General features: G+C 44.9%; 1 protein-coding gene across 1 annotated transcript in view; it reads right to left on the bottom strand.

Moving 5' to 3' along the window:
- Positions 1–1,291: 1,291 nt before the first annotated feature.
- The window catches only part of XKR6 (XK related 6), a 317,023-nt gene continuing 297,046 nt past the window's right edge, over positions 1,292–21,268 (bottom strand). The window contains exon 3 of the mRNA XM_077868639.1: positions 1,292–10,622. Within this exon, the coding sequence (XP_077724765.1) occupies positions 9,658–10,622 (965 nt within the window). The 3' untranslated portion in view covers positions 1,292–9,657. The remainder of the gene's footprint in view (positions 10,623–21,268) is intronic.

The raw sequence follows: 21,268 nt of genomic DNA, 5'->3' as shown, positions 1-21,268 counted from the left end.
GAATGTGTTTGGGAAGAGAAGAACTTTGCACATGGAAAAACAAATGACAAATCTTAAAAGGCTTTTGATAGCTAAGCAATTGAAAACTCCTTCCCCCACCACTGGAAAAAAATTTTTTTAAGACAGGTCATGTGTTTTGATTTGTTTTCTAATAAAGACCCTTGTCTTTGGAAGCCAAGACTTTCCAGCAAACAACAGTATACCAGACTCTCCAAGGACACAAATCAACCAAAACACATCCAGCTACTGTTCCAGCATAGCATAAGCAAACTGTTCTCTGGGTCTGGAGAGAGAAGATGAAGGCTATGGGAAAACTGAAGCTGAGCAGGACAAATGACCAAAATAATAGAACCATATCTGCTGGTCACACGATGCGCTCACTGAGATTTGCCTTCATTTTCCCCCAATGGGAGAAGATCAACCAATATTTGTTTGCTTCTCAGAATAGCATTCTCTGATGGAAGCCAAAGGATTTAAAGCCCTTCCTCCTTGCCCAAATATTTGGGAAGGAAAGAAGACTAGCCTTTCTGGGCGGAAAGACAAAGAACATCTTTCCCACATAGAGATAACGCTGTTATTCTGTCCTCTTGTAATCATTTAAAAATATTCATTAATCATAAAAGAGGAGAGGAGCTGGATCACCTTCCTCTTGCTCCATGACACCTAGCATGGTGCCTTGCACACTGTAGGTGCTCAGTTGAAGTTTAAAAGGATTGTAAGTAGGAAGCAAACTTGATAAGCATAATACTTTTATCCTCAAAGTGCTTTACCGAGACATTAATGACCTTATCCTCACAACACCCCTGTGAGGTAAGTAAGCAGTACTCTTCCCATTTTATAGAAAGAGAAATTGGCCCCAAGAGTGACTTGACCTAGGTCCGCAGAAGGATAGAGTCCTGGATTTTTTTTTTTTTTTTTTTTTTACTTCTAGTGACATGATCTGTTCATGAGAACGTGACTTTCTTTTCTTGAGATGGTTTCTCTGACTGTTTAGTAAAACAATAATGCTTAAATAGTTCACTCAGTAAAATTGATTTCCTCTGAAAAGAATATGCTTTGCTATTTCCGCCCCAGAGTGTGTAGGAAGTAACAATTAGATGGTTGCAAATAATTTCTTTCCACATACTTCTGGAAGCCTTCCTCTTCTTTATCATTCTTCCTACCCATCTACCAAGTCATTTTGTTCTCTGTGCTTCCACGTGTCCATCTTCGAAGTCCTCATTCATAAATGCCATACAATTCATTTGCCATCCATCCCAGTCAAAAGAGGAGTGCCGATGAGAACAGGGAGTCAATCTGAGATCTCGTTTATTCCTTCTTTCAGGTAACCATCAGAAATACCTTGTGGAAACAAATAATTCCAGCACGATTTGGCCTATCCACAGAATGGTCAGATACAAAATCAAACAGAAGTCATTATTGAATTCCAAACTATGGTCTGGTCCCTTGTGCTGTCAAAACAATAATATTAGTCTTGGAGAGCAGAGTCAGAGCAGGTGGGAAAGGAGTTCTTGTCAGGGATCCATAGCCAAAGAGCAGGAGGATTTGCAGCAACAACTAGAACTTGCCTGGGTGAACTATCTGTTCCTTTGGGACAGTCTCAGAAGGTGCCTTTTTTTTTTTTTGATAGAATTTTTACATTGAAATACACCTGAACCCCAAGGAATAGGGCAGAGCCAGAGCCAGGTTGACTGATCCAGAACATGTAAAGCTTCTAGAATTTTCCTCTCCAAGAAGATTCTCAGGACCAATAGAAAATCAAAGTTGTAGCTGGTCCTCCTGGAGTGCTAGTGTCATTCTCCACTGCTCCCACCTGCCCTCACTCTAGTTTAGTCCTAAGAAGAACATGAAGGTTCTTAGCATGGGTCTGTTTTCTTGCTCAAAGGGTATCTTGGTAGTTGAATTGATAACAGTCAAACCATAGTAAAAAGAAAAAAAAAAAAGAAAAAAGGAAAGAAAAAGAAACTCAACTAAATTTTCCAATTCAAACGTTTAGGAAAAAAATACCCTGATTTGGATAAAAATCAATAGTGATATTCCCCAGCCCCTGTTTGTCTCTGAATCTTTGCCTGTAGGCTCCACTCAAAGCACACCAGGGAATGATTAAAACCCACCATTGGGACCCACATTTTGGCTGATGGATTTTTTTTTTTAAAAAACAAAGTTTTGTTTCTTTATTCTGCAAAGAGGCAAAGAAATGAGTCCATTTGATGATGTGAGCCTTAAAGTTGAAAAAGACTGTGCGGAAGAACAAAAGTGAGGCATAGTTCCTAAAGAGCTTTCACCCACGTTAAAAACCATCCAAATGCTCCCCATGCACCCATTCTCTTGTCTGCCCAAAGCTCAATGAATATCAGTTTTCAAATTGATCCCTCCATATATTCTCTGATACTTTAGGAAAAATTAATATCAGGACATTTGGTTTAGAATTACAAGTGGCTGGCTTGAGCTAAGTGACCCCTGGTCTCCTGACCAGAGTACCGTTGTGCTGGGTTCACAGTGCTGTGAAGTATCTAAGAACTATAGGTGTGTGAGACTTCTCCCTTCCAGCTGTACTGCTCATCCTGTGGGCTTCCAGGTGCCACCACACCTGGAGAACATAGTATCCTTCGGTGGTTCTACTTCCCAAGTAACGAGGTCACCACTATTCTTTATATGATGCCTTCGCTACAGGCAATAATGACTGAACCCTCACAGTATCCCTGAGCAGGAGAGAAAGAAGAAGTAGGCCTTCTCTCCCTCCACTTTACAGATGGAGAAACCAAGGCACCGAGAGGTGAAGTGAGTTATCCATGATCACAGTGGGGACCCTGAATCAGCCTGTGATATTTCCTGATCTTTCTGGGTCTAAAGAAAAGCTTCTAGGAGGTCTACAGCTAAAACAAATCTCCTAACCCCACTGTAGCCTGAGGACCCCAGAACTATGTTGGGTATAGAGAAACAGACCAAGGGAGTTCATTTAATAGGTGGCCAGTTGTCTATATCCACCATGACATATGGCCAAAGGCTACTTCTAGAAAGATGTTCACTGAGTTGCCAATTGGCACTATACCCAAAGGAAATTATTATTATTTTTTGTCCTCCTTGGTTTAAGGATGGATTTTAGGAGTAGTCCTTCCTGTATGAGCATGGGTGAGCTGACTGAGTTCAGTTTGCATTGTGGGGTCTTGTGATTCATGTTAGGGATTGGCAGGGGCAAGCATCTCCTAGCTAGGCTTGCATATTGTTCTGCATGGGATGAAGCAGGCCAGGGCATGGGATGAGGCAGGCTCCCCTTAGGACCTGCCTGCTCATTTCCAATTTGGTCTATTTTTAGCCCTTGACACAAGGTGTTGACCATGTGCAGGGGGATCTCCTATGGTTGTCCGTCTGCTGCCCTCAGGAGCTGCCATTAATAGCACTCCCGACCTTTGGCTCCAGTATATACCAGCCATGTCCTGCCAGCCACTGCAAGGAAAGGTACAGGGAGCAAGAAGGCACAGCCCCTTTCCAGGAGGCAGAGAAGAAGCAGATGGTGCCCAGGAGAGTCAAGTAAGGCAGACAGAACCAGGCAGGCAAAAAAATAAAGCTGCAGGCAGATCAAGGCAGTGCCCTTGTCTTTTGATATTTGGCCAATAGCACAAAATGCAGTGTTTTAAGCAAGAAATGAAATCTTTAAAATAGCTAAGGATGGATGAGAAAGAGGCTTGTGTTGTCATTCATTGCAGGGATGCATCTTTTTCCCCAGTGAGAGGTTTCAAAAAAAAAAAAAAAAATCTCTGAGATGGCAAAGTTGCCTTTCTACAAGTTTTGCAACTGGGACAGGCACACGTCAATTTAGGATGCTCTGAGGGCAGCCCTCTTACAAACTTATGATGTTGAAGCCTGTGATAGGCTAACCACTGCAATTCCCACATCCAGGAGGTTGATCTGTGGATGGAAATGCAATGTTGCCTATGACTGTGGCCGGTTTTGGATGAGGAGATAATGAGACAGACTTTAACCTTGAAGAATTTTCCCATTTTATTCACCTCGTTCACACCCGGACTTTAATAAGAGGGGAGCTGATGTGGATTTGAATTCACTTCGCACGGGATACTTGTGAATGCGTCATATGGAGAATCTAGTAGTCAATACATGTTTGAGAATGAAATGAACAGAACTGCTACCTATAAGGCTAATCCAGCCACTGGGGTGTATCCTTCTCTTTGACCGTGCAAGGTCTTTCCAGGTCTTTTTTGAGCTCTTCGAGACTTTTCCTTGTTTCTGAGGCTACACTGGGAATATCACTTGAATCTAGGTGAGATTAATTGCAATGAGCTCTCTTCAAACTTTCCAAATTTGAATCCCCCCAAGCAAATCTGGTGGTGTTATTTTAACACTGTTCAGTTTGGCAAAGACCTAACAGATTTTTAGCTTTTTGATAAGACGATCAAATCAGTGTACACAAGGAGCACCTCCTCATAAAGGCCACCACCCAAAGTGCTGTCATCACACAGAAGCAGCCCGACAAAGCTCACTTTGAGTAAGGAGCCACTTTCCTTAGAAAAGAAAATGGCATCCAGTGTGCTAAATAATTTTAGGTGACCCAATCTACCACATTTGAGAAGCTGGGACCCAGAGGGTGTGGGACCTATAGGTAGAATATGCCTCAGCCCCAATGTCCTTTGGAATCTGACATTCTTTTCTCCAGACCAAAGGCTCTAACCATGCACACTGCTGTCTTCTCCTTACACCTGTTCCTAGGTAAAGGAGAACATTTTGCCAGAGTCCAGGGGCATCAGGACTTAGGGCTTATTACCAAGCCCTCTATCCCTAGGAGCAAGCAGCAGGATAAATAGGCAAAGGGGAAGTAAGCTTTCTTGATCACACACATCAACACAGAGAGGGTAGTTTCGGTGTATACAAAGGAGTGGGGCACCATCCATTTAAGAAGTTCTCTAAACAATCTCAGCATCAGAAACCTCTGTTTCTGACACTATGTCTATGTGGAACCGAGTAAAAGTAGAGGGATAATTGAGAAGATGATGTCATTTGATGTTTTTTTTAAAAAAAAGAACTGTAAATTTTTCTAAGAATAAGAATCCTATTGGGCCAGGATCTGCTGCCTATGCCATGAGATGTCACAAGGCGAATAGAATCATCCTCATGACCATGGTCCAGACAGGGATTTGTACTCTTTTAAACCACTCTGGGACTCAGAAGGGCAAGTTAGGCCACCAGGGCCATAGAGTATTGGCTGAATTTGTGCTTGGGGAGGTAGAGTGAGGGGAACCCGGCAGGAGTGGGAGAGCCCCTGGGACCATAAGGAAGTATTGTGTTCCTCAACTGGAATGGGACATGTGGCAGCATGTGCTATCAAGAGCAATGGGGCCTGTTCCCCATAGCACACCTGGTTCCCAACTTATTTGGACAGGTCTGACCCTATAGAGCAAGGTGAACTTTCTAGAGACAGAGTGGAGAAGTGTGTTAAGAGAAATTTGAGGGTGAGTGAGGCCAGTGGGGGCTCATCTGGTGAACTTAAGCCTTCTTAGCTCCCTTCATCATGGCCTTGAGAGACATAACATTCTTATTTGGGATGTCACAGGCTGGTGACAACCAGCTCACGGGATGTCACCTCAATGTTTTATGAGGAGTGTGAGGTTTCCTTTCATTCAGAGGCCCAGAGAAGAGGCACACTCGCTGAGCAAGGGAGAAACAGGGCCTGCAGAAATGATGCTAACAAAATCAGCCTGATTTTAGAGATAGCGCCATATTTCTGAGAATGAAAAGAAGAGCCAAAGTCTCTATGGAGGGTTGTGGGCATATTTGATGGGGTGAGTGGCAATAAGTAAAGAAAGGGGACTAGTTTTCTTTTATTCTACAGCTCCTGGTACAATGCACTTCTCTCCTACCAGAACTAAATATTGGGAATTAATTAGTTTTCATCAGTCATTCCCTCCTCGGGTGGGGGTGAGGGGGCAGCTGGGGCAGCCTGACCTACTGCCTCATCATCCATAAGAGGTTTGTCAGCTGCTCAGGCAAATGGCAGACTAAAAGCAGGTTCTCAGTGTGGGATGAGACCACCACTTCTCCTGAAAACAAAGAGTGACCCTGCCACAGAGCTGTCTGAAAGGTCTGAATTTTCAGAACCAAAGTCTTCTGGATAGGGAGATAGATCTCCCGGGGGAGTAGGTGGAAAAAGCCAGCTGCCAGCAGCCCTGTGCAGGGGGGAAGCACACCAGAGGAGGAGAGAAGACCACAGGCGAGTGGCTGGGTGGGACTAGTGGACAGAGGGTCTCCAGGTGATCAGAAATGTAAGGACCTGCTATAGGCTGATGGTACCAAGAAGGCAGATGGAAACTCTCCTTTGGTCATTCTCTTTGTGTGACCCTGCCTCCCTCTCATCGTTTCTACTTCTTTCCAGACTTTTTCCACCTTCTGTCCCTATGCAAAACCAGATTTCCCTGCTGCTGCTCATAATGCATATTTTCATTTTCATCATTAAGGAAGTAACCAGTGTGAGGGAGGGGTGGGGAGTAACATTTCAAGGGATGAGTGTGCCCTCCTGACTAAGTCTTGCTAAGCCCAGTCCAGCAGAGGTTGAAAGAAACGATTTCTGAAATGTCCTGTGATCTTCTCATTTGTTCCCAGGGGCTAAGGCCCCAGAGGGCCCTCCCTGAGTTGGAAGTTGTTACCCCAACTTTTGGCGCTCTAGGTCTGTGAGCTTCGGTGATTTTCTCATTTGCGTGTAAACATAAACACACACACAAACACACACGTGCACGCACATGCTTAATGTGGAATAGTAGAATACAAGTGTCAAATTAAAGCCCGTGGCTGTGTCAAAATGAAACAGAAAGAGAAAGGAAATAAATCCAAGGAGAGGAAACAAGCCAAAGTGGCAGAGGTCCCAAAGGGATGCGTGGGGGACAGTGTTGAGGATTGTTCTAGTGATGGATGTCTAGAGGGCTCTAGGCACACAGAGCCCCAGAGCTGAGGCAGACAAGAGTTGGGACCCCAGCAAACCAGGATGGGATGGCCCCTCGCAAATGGCCTCACCTCCTTCAGCCTCAGCAGAGTAAGCAGCAAGCTAAGCCCTCGGTAGGAAAGCAGAATATAAAGGAAAAGCACCTCTGACCAGATTGGAATTCCCAATTAAGTGTTGAGTGGCCCATGGGCCTGTCCCTTAGCTGGACAGAGAGACAGTCCCACATGGCCGGTCTTTGCCAAGACCTAGGTGTGCTCTGTTCATCATGCTTCCTAGATGGCTGGGCACGAGGACCATGGGCTCTCTGCACCTCCCCTCCTTTCCTCCTTTCTGCCAGGGAGGACCTGAGGGGACAACTGAGTCAGGGGGACAGGACCACACTGCAAAGTTTCATAATAGCAGAGAAAATCATAGGGGTCTGAACAAAAAAAGGAGCATCCAGTTTATAACTGAAATGAAATTGAAAACTTGTTCTTTTTTTTCTTTTTTCTTTTTTTTTTTTTTAACAGATTTAGATAAACAATAAAGGGGATGGGAAAGAAAAGCTTCTTTGAATAATAATTTTTTTAAAAAAACCACAAACATAAAAAAAAAATCCTCAGTTTTTGAACTTATCTTAAGAATAGTTCAATGTGAGGTCTTGCACCCTAAACAGTTATATCTGGAATTTAAAAAAAAAAATTGCAGCTCCACACAACAAAGACAAACAGTATTTACTGAAAAATATTGTGCGTGTGCACGTATATATATACACATATACATATACATATACGCGCACACACACACTTTATATATATATATATATATATCTTTTTGTGGAGATTTTTTTGTGTGTGTGATTTTTTTTTCTTTTCCTTTTTTTTTTTTTTTTTTTTTTTTTTTTGTGCCCAAGTAGAGATACAATGGGATTGAAAAGATGCCCTAGAACAGAATATTCCTTACAGGAGCAATACTTTGAAAAGTAACATTTAAAAATGGTTGAGCATACTTGCAACACCTCCAGAAATTCAACTTGGTACAATGTGAAAATAAATAATTGAATCAAATCTTCACCCAAATGACGTGGCCTCAGACCCAGAGTACGCTGCTGGTATGAGTCTTGCCAATCAGACAGGGGCTGATATTCAAGCACCATCCCCTCCTCCCTGCAACCCACTCCCCAGCACCCTTATACTCCACCTCAGCCATACCCAGAGTCTGTCTTGTATCCATTTTCTACATTTCTGGCAAGACCTTGCAGCAGACACATACACACATATATACGTGTGCTATGGGCACACACATACACACACGCACACACACACACACACACACACTCACTGCACACACAAAATTTCCCACTCAACCCAGATGCACCAAGTGAGCTGAATGACTTTCAGCCAACCACAATGGTGAAAGACAGAAGCACCAAACAATCTTTGAAATGGGTCAGTTATTACAATTTGACTTTTTTTTTTATATTCTAATTTTCCTTAACTTTTGTTAATATTTTTAAAAAGCACAAATGAAAAATGAAGAATTCTTTCCAGATCAATTTAAGGCTTCCCACCAAATGGAAACAGAAGAGGCCTTACACAATATCACATGTGATAAATGTATACCTTTCACGGCCTTAAAATGACAGAACAAATCATTTTTGCCGGTCACTGATTTAAGTATTGTGCCTTTAAATTGATGTCATTCTTTTTGCTACTATGCTGAGTTTTATTATTACTGATGTTCTTTGATTACATAAATGGAAATTTCCTTTAATTTGCTTTAGAATTGCCTGTTCTTATAGAATTATTGGGGTGGCTTTTTGTTTTGTCCTGTTTGCTTTACCCCAGGATGCAAATGTGATTCTTAGCAGGTGAATGCTAAAATGGCACATAGTCAGCCTTCAAGTACCTTTTCCAGCCATCTGAGTTTCAAACAGCTAGCCTTTTGGCTCCTAGAAGGCGCTGATAAGTTGCGGGCAAGGACAGGTGACAGGGAGAGGAATCAAAAAGGAGGAGGGGCTCCTATGCCTTTGCTTTTGGTAAATTTGTTTTGTTCGATACAAATAATTGGATAGGAAGAATGATTGCTTTGCGGTTTTTTGTTGGTTAGTTTTTGTTTTGTTTCTAGATTTGTTTCATTTGATTGTTTAATTTTCCCTCTCTTGGTGCAAAAGTCACCAGAGAGTTTTGCATGAGGAAACATGACAGTACTTAATGAAACTCAGCACCTATAAGGGCATAAGGCAGTTGAAGGTTTTGTTTGTTTGTGTTTGTTTTGTTTTGTTTTGTTTTGTTCTTTCAATCAGCACCAATCCCGTAAATGATCTACACTTGGTGTAAGGTATAAAACTTTTTTTTTCTTTTGGAGTGGAGACAACTCCTCCTTCTCCACCCTATGAACCATAGTGTGGGATTTTTTTCAATACTGTTTCTTATGTGTAAAAAACAAAAGAAAAGTTTTCTTTTTGTTTTTACTTACAAAACATAGAGAATATCTTTGTATACATACAGCGACTGGAAAGAAAGCTTATCTGAAGGGGTTGTGACTTATTCTTTTCTTTTTTTTTTTTTTTTGTAGCATTGGTGGTGGTGTTGGTGGTGGTGTTGGTGGTGGTGGTGGTGGTGGTGGTGGTTTTGTGTATCAGGGGAAGGGAGGGTTATATTTCTTGTGAGCGGTGTTTACCGCAAACCAAACTTAAGGTTCCCTTCTCAACTTGGGTCAAGATGCTCTTAGAGTGAAGACTCATACTGTAACAACTCATAAAGGAGCGGTCCGTCTCGATACCGAATGCCTACTGCCGTCGGGGTGACATACTGCAGAATGTTAATAGTCCTTCTCAACCTCCTGTCTACAAAATGAGCATCCCAAGCTGGGTATCTCTTTCTTGGCATGTCAATCTTAATGAGGGGCCCTTCTGGGGGATAAGGACGCCCCGACGGGGTAGAGGGCACCATGGGTCTCACTTGGAAAACGGGCAAGCAAGTGTCAGCCGTGAGATCCTCCTGTTGTTCCGTTACGGCTCTGGTAGGCGTGACCTGGGTCCCCCGGTACCCAGGGGTCTGAGGCGCCATGGGCTCAACATCGGGGGGCAAAGGGATGCCCCAGAGCAGCTCGGCACAACAGGAGCTGGCAAAAATCTTAGCTCGCGGCCCCATGGGATGCAGCACACCATAATATAAGAGCATCAATGCGATCCCAGCCACAAAGCTAATAAAGACACAACACAGTGCTGGCACCGCATAGGAGTCAGTGGTCTCCGGGTTTCTGTAAAAATACCAAAGGAACGTCAAGGCAGCATTCTCGGTCAAGACTATCGTATAATATGCAAACATTCGATATCGAGTCCGCCCTTCCTTGACGTTAAACCAGCAGAAAATGTACACAATCCCTACCACCATGTTGAAGAGGATCTCCTCCCACTTGGACATGCAGAAGTCTGTTCCGCCATGGATGATCCAGAAGGCCATGGCGCACCAGTGAACCACCACGAAGATTCCGAAGTAGAGCTGGAATATGGAAGCAAAGAGGGCAAAAGAGATAACTCTGGATGAGATGGTGAAGAGGCGCCAGAAGAGGTGGATGAGGGCCCCTCTGTAGCTCATACTCTTCTTGTCGTCCCTGGAGTCCCGCAGCAGCTTGTGATAGGAGGCTAGCACCCAAGCCAGGGACATCAGGGAAGTCACAGAGGAGACACCTGCCGGAAAAGACACAAACCCACACAGTCAAAACCTTGGACATCAGGCGCCGGGCACAGCGGGGGCTGCCAGCCGAGGAGACGCCCACACACACCACGGTCTAAAGGAGGAGGGAGAAAGAAACACATAATCAGGTACTGGATTTTGAGGTCACAGCTGTTCCCTAAGCTGGCAACTTCTGGGGTCTAGGTTTACTTTTTACCTCCCCCCCCCCCCAGTCCGGAGATCCTGGGGACCCACGACTCAAGAGTTAAGCAGAGGCTGCTGTGCCTGGCCAAGGAGCCGCGACCTGGGCCTGCCATGGGGATTCACTGCATGTACTGTGGGCCAGGAGGCATGTGTTCCATTTTAAGGAATCATGAGCTTGCGGGGATCCTTGTTGCACACCGATGGTGGCCGGAGTCAGTGGCCCCGTCACCAGCAGCCTGTGCTCTCAGAGGAGCCCACAGAATGGATCACTGATAGTGAAGCCCCACAGCTTGCTCACTATCCCAAGTTACTACAGCTTGGGATTCTCCTCTGAGAAGGGACTGGAGTCTCTCTTGCTCTTTGGTCATCAGTTCACTCAAACTTCTTAACTGAGGCTTTTGCCTTCAGTTTCTCCATCCCCTGCCTAAGGCCATCCTGACCAAGGGCCTTGGGATATCCTGTCTGTTGTAGTGGCTGCCTTTCTTATTCATTCTCGCCTCTCTCATTCTCGTCCCATCCTTGTTGCCTTCTCCAACCTACCACTCTGCTCAAAGTTCTCTGAGGCCTTGACTTGGGAGGCCCTTCCTTGCCTGATCTCAGCCCTGACTCAACAGTCCTGTTGCTCATGCTTTGGGAAAGCCTTTTCCACTCCCTTATCTTCTGCATTTCTCCTCGGCGGGCAAGTGAACGTGTCTGATCCCAAGGGATACTTCAATTTCGTAGAGCAATTTTATTTGTAAGGCTGCTTATCGGTTATGTGTAACTAAATCAAACTAAACACAACAAATAGTTACTGGAGTCTCTCCAGCTCCACCCACAAGAAACGAATTAGGCAGGTATTACCACACAACTCCCTCTCAAGAGAGACTCCCCATCACTCCTCAACACCCTCACGCATCTTCTCCACTCTGTCTACCTGAAGGCTCTTTTGTTCTTCCTTTCTCCCCAGATTTCAGAACTAAATGCAACCAAATTCAATTAGAATCCTGAATATGGTCCTTTTGGCACCCCTCTTCCTACCAAGTTCCTCACTCTCACACCAGACACAATTCCCCTACAACATTCTTCCAGACTGAAGTCAAAGTCACCACATTAACCTCTGTCAGTTCAGAGATCCAGAAACTGGCTCATCAAGAGATTCATGAAACTGCCCCAGCTCTGAAGACTTTGATTTGTCTTTCCCTGGGGCCCTGCTCACAGTCCCACTCCCCTCCAAACATCAAGGGGAGTCAAAGTCCCCTGGCATTTTACACTCTCCCTGTATTCACCTTCCTCACCCACCTCACTCACATAGCTCCCTTCCAACATCTCAGAGACACTCAGGTTTACAGCTTGCAGAACAATATAGCACAATAATAAAAACCATTATGTGGCATGAGCGTAGAAAAACCCCAGATTGTTAACTGTTACAATGAGTTGTAATATTCTTTTATATGCTTTTGTAATATCAGCAACCGCCACTGAAAACAAACAGAAGAAACCATCCCAATTTCGCCATAGAAGCCAATCTTGAAAACACCTAACAAGTTTCCTCTCACCATTTTGGAAAGTTCTGGACACAATATTTTGTGTGTCCTTCTCTGCTCTTTGTACACACAGGACATTTCCACTGGCACCTGCTGAGGTCACACGTGCTCCACAACCATGACACAGTGATAGTGCTAACCTTTCAGAGCCTCCTGTGTTCTTGATGTCTAGTGGGGTAGAGCAGGGAGGGGAATGGGACCTCTTGGGAGTCACATGATTTAGGCTATCAGTTTCCAGAGGGTAGGGAAGTGTGATCATCTTGGTAGTCGGTGCCAGGCTTATTACCAATCCTGGAGCATCATCAGAAAGTTCCTTTTAAACTTCTTTGTGACATCAGCCCTCTCCTGGTGAACTCGTTTCTTGATGTTAATAATGTTGGTGGTACAGCTGACCCTTAATAATCAGATGGGAATTCTATAGAAGTTGAATGGGAAGAAGACTTGATTTTTTTTGTTCCTTCTAATAAATCAAAATGTATTACTTCTCCAGTTCTAAGAAAAACATGAGTGCCAAGCTCATGAAATAAGAAAAAGCAGCTTAGCTTTTGCCAGAGCACAGTCTAACTCAGTCTTATTCTGAGTGTGTTTTTGAACAGACTAGGCGGATGGAAGCAGGACAGCCCCTCAGCCTTCATTCACGGTACTGATCTCTGTGCTCTCTGTGTTGTTACACTTACCCCGTCCACACCAAATATGAATAAACAGAAATTCAAATGTCCATCAATCGCACATAGCAAAGCCAAATTAATTCTTCCTCATTATTCTATCTTCTGGGTTACCTATGACATCTCCAGATCTAATACTGTGGTTCTGAGGGCTAGTGTTCTGTTAACACCTGCCTCACCTTTCATGAAGTGTTACAGAAACTGCTTCCCTCAGAGCTAACCTGCACATGGCCTTGGTTCTTGGTTAATGTTTCTGGAACTGCTCTCTGGAATATGGCAGGAATGTTCCCCAAACATCATAAGACATTAATGTGAATTACAAGGAGGGCTTGGGACATAGTTACATGGATGACAGATCACTTCTGTGGGGCAGTTGGCCAGTGGATGCCCAGCCCCAGGCTTGCCTCTCTGCCTTATCTGTTCCCAACTTGGTAGGTTGTAGGTCACCAAACAGTATATCCACAGGAAGCTTCATAGACCAATCACTTCAATCCACTCATTCAACAGGATGCAGAAGTGCAGGGATTTGGGTTCCTTACCAGGATTACCCTGAGAACCACTGACAGTACAGCTAGGCCCACAGTACAGCTCTCTGCTGGCCTGATCACGTTTGTCCTGGCTCTTCATTCTTAATGCTTCCTGTCCCTTTGTCAGTTTAGCTCTCGAGAGGCCCATCAGGGAGCACCTTTCTTGAGGTCATATGTAATAAAGGTCATCAGCCTTCTCTAATGGCAGATGTCTATTCTAACACCAAGCTGTTGGCCCCTCAGGGTCCTGAATGCCACACCACATCCTTGGCATTGTGCAAATGCTCCAAGTTAAAGGGAAAAGGGAAAGGTGAAACTTCTGATATGTGGCGTGGGTGCAGGATGCCCAGGGCAGAGGCCTTGCCCAAGACTGGAGAGCATGTTTTTTATTTTTTTAATTTTATTTATTTATTCATAGAGACAGAGAGAGAGAGGCAGAGACACAGGCAGAGGGAGAAGCAGGCTCCATGCAGAGAGCCCAACGTGGGACTCAATCCAGGGTCTCCAGGATCACGCACTGGACTGCAGGTGGTGCTAAACCGCTGTGCCACCAGGGCTGCCCTGGAGAGTATGTTTGTCTGGAGACTCTTTTCTTCAGAGTATGTTTGTCTGGAGTCTCTTTTCTTCAGAGCATGGTGAGCAGGGACAAAAAGGAACATGAGTGGGGGCCTCATGCCATGGTAAGCCTGTCCTACTCTTTCTGCCAGCAGCATTGGCAGAAATGATCCTGGGGGGGCGTGGTACGCCTGAAGGTGGCTACTTTCTAATTCACCACATTCACCAAAGAACTCCCTGTTCTATGCAAAGCTCTAGACATATTTTTTGGGGGGTCCAGAGTTAGTGCTGCTAAAGGGCTGAGTACATCCTAGAGGGAAACCAGAAACACCAGAGATCATGACCCCATTTGGAAAATAAATAAATAAATAAATAAATAAATAAATAAATAAATAAATAAGGACCCCATTTGGGAGGTGTGTTTCTTACTGGATGCTCAACAGAGAGTAATACTTAGTCTCCAGGGACTCAGAAACCAATAGTACAGGATATTAGATACACTTGTTATCAACTCATCTCCGGGAAACTTTTCTGAATCCTATCTATGACATTGGTACATTTGTTATACTTGGTCAATGAATCAAATGTCCCATGATTTGCCACTTTGCATCGTTTCTCTGGACAATGCTTGTGGCCTCACAAACCCACAGGACCATAAGTGCACCTTGAAGAACTGTCAGCAGAAGGTGCTTCAGGGCAACCAGCTAATTCTGGAGGCTCCACTGGGGCAAGGGAGGGAGGGAGACAGATGTGTTCTCTGTGTACCTGACTGTCCCAGAGAACATAGCATGATTCACTGAGCATGTATATCCATTATCTTATTTAGAAGAACTTGGTGATGTAGGTACTTATTGTGGGCTGACCTGTGTCATCCTTCCTGCAAAAAAAAAAAAAAAAAAATCATATGTTGAAGCCCTAATCCCTAGGACCTCAGAATGTGACTGCATTTGGTGACAGGGCCTTTAAAGAGGTGATTAAGTTAAATAACATCATTAGAGGCAGCCCTAATCCAATTTGATTTGTGCTCTTATGAGAAAGTGGGATTTGGTCACACAGAAACACCAAGAATGTGCTCACACAGAAGAAAGGCCATATGAGGACATGGGGAGAAGGAGGCCATCTGCAAGCCAGGGGAAGAGGCCTCCAGAGAAACCAACCCTGACTCCACCTTGATCTTAGACCTCCAGCCTCTAGAATGGTAAAGAAATAAAGATATGCTGTTTTAGCCACCCAGTCTGTGGCATTTTATCAGAGTAGCCCCAGCAAACTAGCACAGTTTTCTAATTCCATTTTTTAAAAGATTTTATTTATTTATTCATGAGAGACACACAGAGAGAGGCAGAGACACAGGCAGAGGGAGAAGCAGGCTCCCCACAGGGAGCGCAATGCAGGACTTGGTCCCCAGACCTGGGATCATGCCCTGAGTTGAAGGCAGATGCTCAATCACTGAGCCACCTAGGGGTCCCTAATTCCATTTTTTAGAAGAAACTTAAGATATTTTTCAAAAACCATATATCTGTCAAGAAGTAGAGTCAGGATTCAAACTCGGCCTCTGACACCTGTGCTTGAAAGTAACCACTGTACTAATGGGCCTTCCAGACATGATCTTAGAAGAGACTGCGTGAGGGGAGTGGAAAGAAAGTCTAGGCACCTGGGTACAAAGGATTTGAATCTTTTGCTGAGTTGACAAGAAGTATAGTAGCCATGGGTATCTGAGAGAGGCACTTGGTTTTGGAGCTACAAACCAAATTTGCATTCTAGTCCACCTTCCTCAGCAGAATAACATTCAAGCCACAAAGAAAGAGGTGACTCCAATAGAATTAACTGAGATCACTTTCCCTCTGTCAAGTGATTAATCTTCCAAGGCCTGCAGTGTATTCCATTGCAGAGGGAAGACGTACAAGGTTTTCCTTCACTGCTGTGGCTCACTTGGAAGATTTCTGTCTCACCTGAGGTCAACCCAAAAGCCAATGCATTATCCTGGCCAAGACCCAAGCCCAGAGGAACCAGCCTTGAAAGGGACCTTGTGGCCCCCAATGAGATTCTCAGACAGGCCTGGGAACATTTATGATTTGCTCCCACTATGGCTCCATGACTTTCTGTCTTCCAAAGATCAGACTGGAAATTGTTAAACACTTCACGTTCAGCTGTGACAAGTTCTGGGCAGTGACCTTCATGGCTTGCTCACTTTTCCTGGTGCAGATCAGGAGGTGGGGCTTGTAGCTGGCCCAATGAGCCAACTGGAGCCCAGCCCCACCAGCTGGGAAGACACTAACCTGGAGCCTCCTAGCGGGTCAGTCCTCCTGAGAAAAGCTCACGAGAGGGGCCTTCACGTTCTGATCACTAGACCCAGGGTTTAAGATTTCCAGAAATGGAATGGCCATACCTTATGGCTAGCCAATGGAACAGAAAGGGAGGGGATGCAATTTGCAGTTGGACACTCCTTACCAAAGAGGGGTAGTCATTAGGGAGGGTCCAATTTGGTGGCATCAGTGTGATATCCAAGCATCACTCTCACTCAAACTTATGCCAGTTGGGGAATAAAATAAAAAATGTGAGTGTGGATGTTCCATTGCATGAGAAGCATAGGGACATGGTGTCTGGGGGAGGACAGCCTCTAAAAATCAGAGAGCAAGGGGCTGATGAAGTGGAAGAATCAGAAGGAAAGCTATGACATAGTGGAAGGGATCAGGGTACAGCCACCAGGGTGAGGTAGGGAAGTTGATACATGACAAGTCCAAAGCAGGGCCATAACCAGAGCAGGGCTGCACCAAGGGGCCATCAGGTGGGAGTCCCAACACATCAACAGAAAGAGAGCTTGAAGGAGAAACCAGACACTATAGTATCTCATGGGGAGAACCCAGCATGGGGGTTCAAGGAATACTCTGAGAACACCCAGGGGGTATTGAGAGATGGCCACAAGACTTTCTGAGTGCGAGTAGATGAAGTCAAAGGCAGGACCTTGTTTTGCAGGGTGACATGTGCACACCCAGTTCTGTTATCAGCTGCTGTCCCCCACCTTTCTGCCACAAGTGCTTAGTTCCACCACTAAATCACATGTTGGAAAAACATTTAGAAGAGGGGTTTGGTGGGGGCACTAAGCACAGGGTAGAGCAGGGATAAGAAGAGTCAACCACGCAGATTCCCAGCTCCCTCTCTCCTGGCTCCCTCCCATCAGCATATAACCAAGGTCAAGTTCGTCCCATCTTACAAAGACTAGATCCTCCCTGAACCCTATACCTTCTGCCAGTGAGAAGCCACCTCCCTGTGTCTCTTCTCTTCCAAACTTCTTGAGGGTAATCTTGCTCCTTAACTCCCCTGCCCCCCTCTTTACTCCTGACCCTCAGCCCCAGCATAAGTCATCAACCAATTCCTCAGAGCACCATGCAGATGACTTGTCTCTCCTGATGCTGTGTGACATTTGGCATTTGGATTCATTCTGTCCTTCCTCACACTTGACTGTTAGCTATTGCCCTAGTTATGCCATCCTTTCTTTGCTGGGCTGTTATCTCCATTTTATAGGTTAGGAAATGGACCCTGAAGTAAGAGTCTTCAATATGGCTGCAGCCATATTCTGACATTACATTCATACTCAATTTGTATCGTATCGTACCCCTAGAGGTTCTCCAAATCAAGAAACATGCTCAACTGGCTATTTGTCTACCAAGGTCAACATCTATATCTTTGGACCTTTACCTCTTCCCTGAAGCTAATGTAAGGGGAACTCAACCATTTGCTCTTCAAATCCCCCACGTGTATTTTCCCCATACCTAGCTCCTTTTAGGTGAGTGATTCTTCACTACACCCATTCAACTTCCCCATATCTTCCTACATTTTTAAAAAGTCCAGTCTCTTCTTGGAAATGCTGCCAAAATAAAGATAAAGCAGCTGTGTGTATGGTTCTCAAAACATTCCTGTCTGCCTCCTGTCCTCACCTCCATCCAGGAGACACAGCAAGGGAGCACTGATACAAGGTTACCTTCCTATTCAGACAACAGGGGGAGGGAAACAAGCCTCGCCAATGCCATCTATGAGCCAGGCCCAAAGACGCTGAGTAACTTGGCCAAAGTTACACAGGTAGTAAGCGAGAGAGCGAACAAACAAAACCTGGGATTATCTCACTCCTCATCTGTGATCAGTGTGCTTGAGCTGGCTCATCCTGGCTTGTGAGATCCAATTGTGAAATTTGCAGGAATTCTGTGGGCTGGCTAATGTCATGCTGGAGGCTTGAAATAGGCGTGGTGGGAATGTTGATACTACAGAAATTTCTACTGCTACAAATCAGAGGTCCCCCAACTCTGCTAAGAGCTTGTTGTTAAGTATTTACCAGCATGCTGCTTGTCAGGATCTATTATCCTTCTTGAAAAATGTAGTGGGCCTCATTGCAAGTTAGATGGGCCCCATCAGGCTGTCCTCCATATTCCAACACCATACTTCTAGGCAAAGCGACATACTACTGGCTATCAGTGAGAATTATACTTAACAAGTTTGATGTGAAACCGATGAAGAAACCATTCCCTTTTTTAAACTTTCACTAACAATAGGCTTACAGTAAATAATTGAAGATCTGACAGTCTTTTTTAAGAGTCTTTTGCAAGCATTGACGTCCTCATTTTTGTCACATTTTTGTGTTTGGAAGGGTGTGATCCCCACATGAGATTACCACATGGTAACCACCTTAAAACACCCTTGATATTTCCAGACTGACCCTTAGTGAGGGTCCAAATAGAAGATGGCATCTACCATCTGTGGATGGAACCCTCAGGACCTACAAATATGTGTGGCTGAGTCAATGTGGAAAAACCCAAGGGCAATCAGAGTGCCCTAGTGTAAACAGAGGGAGGGAAGACTGGAAAGGCTTGGGAAAGCTGACATCTGAAAACCCGTACCACACCCTGAAGAAAAAGATGGGCCAAGGAAGACAGAATTTGGCCACTACACAGGTAACCCCTTTAGTAGAACATTATCTCACCACGGTTTATAGGAAATATCTCTTTACTGCCTCTGTATCCAGGCTGATCTTCATCTGCTAACCGTTATTAATGATTTCAATAATAATGATCACTCCCCTCTACTAAACAGCTACCATGGCCCCAACTCTATGCTAACCACTTGACACACATTAACTCAATCATTCTTCCCTGCAAATGTATCTGAAGCAGTGGGCTGATCTGAAGATGGGGAGACTGAGGCTCACAGGCTGAGGAAATTTTGCATATCAAGTAGTTAAGAAATCACAGAATTAGGATTTGAACGCTGGCCTGCCTAAATCCCAAACTCAGTCCTTTTTTAAACACCCGGAAAGGTATGTCTCCTCACCCATACCTACAGATTAATGAATTAGCATTCAGATTTATACATCAATTTCTTATCAGTTTGGTTAGTGTGTGGCAGCCCTCTGATCATCTCTGTGAGCACTGACAAAGTCAAATTTGTGGGCCTGCCAATCTGAACTCTCAGCCCTGGAAGGCCCTGAGTGTCCCAGGATATTGGGAGGCACATCCATCTCCCTTGCCTGGACCTTTGGCATGGCCTCCTAACTCATTTCCCAGCATCTGTGCTTATCACAACAATGTATTCACTAAGCTAATATGTGCCCCTCTGCGTGGCCTCCCAGGCATGGTAGGCTGTCCGTGGTCACTGATTTTCAGAGCCTTTCCCATGGGACAATATGCATTCCTGCCCTGTTGAACTCAGTTGTGGTCTGTGGCTTGCTCTGACCAGGGAGACATGAGTAGGAGTATGTGTGTCACTTCCAGGCAGAAGGCCATGCTCTCCCATGCTCCAAGAATAGGCCACTCTGCCAGTGACCTGGGACAGATGTGCAACAAACAGGTAATGAATCAACTTTTTAAGCCAACAGAATTGTTTGGGTATTCTACACGGCAGCATGGCCAGCCCATCCTGACTGATGTGCCACCTTGTTCAGAGTTAACACCATGGTCGGTCCTTTTAAAAGCCTCCAGGGACCCGCATGCTACTGCCTGGGAGCAACACGTGTCATCTGTCAGTTACCTTCAGTAACTCCCTTCCCCAATGAGTGCAGATCTAATGTTCTTTTCATGGTGTCAGGCTTTCGTCCAAGGCCCTACATGATCCATCCTCTTGCCCTCTGCAGGGGCTTAATGGGTATTGTGGGGGTGGGAATCACCTCCCACCAGCTCCCCGAACTCCCTCAATCCTAGATGTGCTCCAGACTCCCTCCCACCTCAGCGCATAGGCATTTGCTCTTCCTCTGCCTGAAATGCCCTTCCCCCAGATAGCCAAGTTCCTCACCGAGCCCTTGACTCAGAGACCTGCTTCTCAGCCAGGCCATCCCTGACAACCATGTTGAAAAATTGTCACCACCATCCCCCATGTCTCCTCCCACTTCCCATGCTTTATTTTCTACCTTAGCATTTCCCCCACCATCTTGATAGACTTTATCTCTTATTCTCTTACTTGTTCCTTTTTTAAATTAAAAAAAAAATTTTTTTTTAATTTTAGTGCATCTGTTCCAAGGGTAGGGCCGTGATTTGGTCTGGTCCTTCTGAAACTACGTGCAAAAGTGTGTCATAAAAAAGTCTATAGCTATTCTCTGATTCCCAAGTGGGCCCATAGGAAAAGGGGCCTGTGACCCCACTAGTCATCACAACCACCCACCTCTACCCCTGAATATGGGACAGGGGAATTCCCTAGTTAGCCAACATTTATGCCTTTGTCCCTAGGAAGAAATAGTTGAGGGTAGAAGAGAGAGAGGAAGAGAAAATAACATTTATTGGGTGTTTCACATGTATTAGGCATTATGTCACATACTTTGCTTATGTTAGTTACTTCATTTAATCCTGACAAATGAAATATCTGTTGGTGTTCCATTTTACAGACAAAGAAACCAAGGCTCAAAGAGGTAAGTAAGAAGGTTTGCCTGAGGTTACTGCATCAAGCATGTCCTTTTATTCTTGACTGCTTTGATATCCAGCACTTTGCTGATCCTCCTAGGAAAAGCAAGAACTTGGTGCCTTTCCCATGCAAACCAACCAATCCAGAGGAGACCATATTCAGCCCACAATGCTCACAATCATCCATTTAACAGCAGGGCAAATATCCTCAACAGGGGTTATTTTGCCCCCACTCCCAGCAGGGACATTTGGCAATGTCCCAACACCAGGTGTGAGGGCTACTGGCAGTCAGTGGGTAGGGGACA

The sequence above is a fragment of the Canis aureus genome, chromosome 24 (genome assembly GCF_053574225.1).
Source record: "Canis aureus isolate CA01 chromosome 24, VMU_Caureus_v.1.0, whole genome shotgun sequence".
NCBI lineage: Eukaryota > Metazoa > Chordata > Mammalia > Carnivora > Canidae > Canis > Canis aureus.
This window is presented reverse-complemented; position numbering and strand designations above follow the sequence as displayed.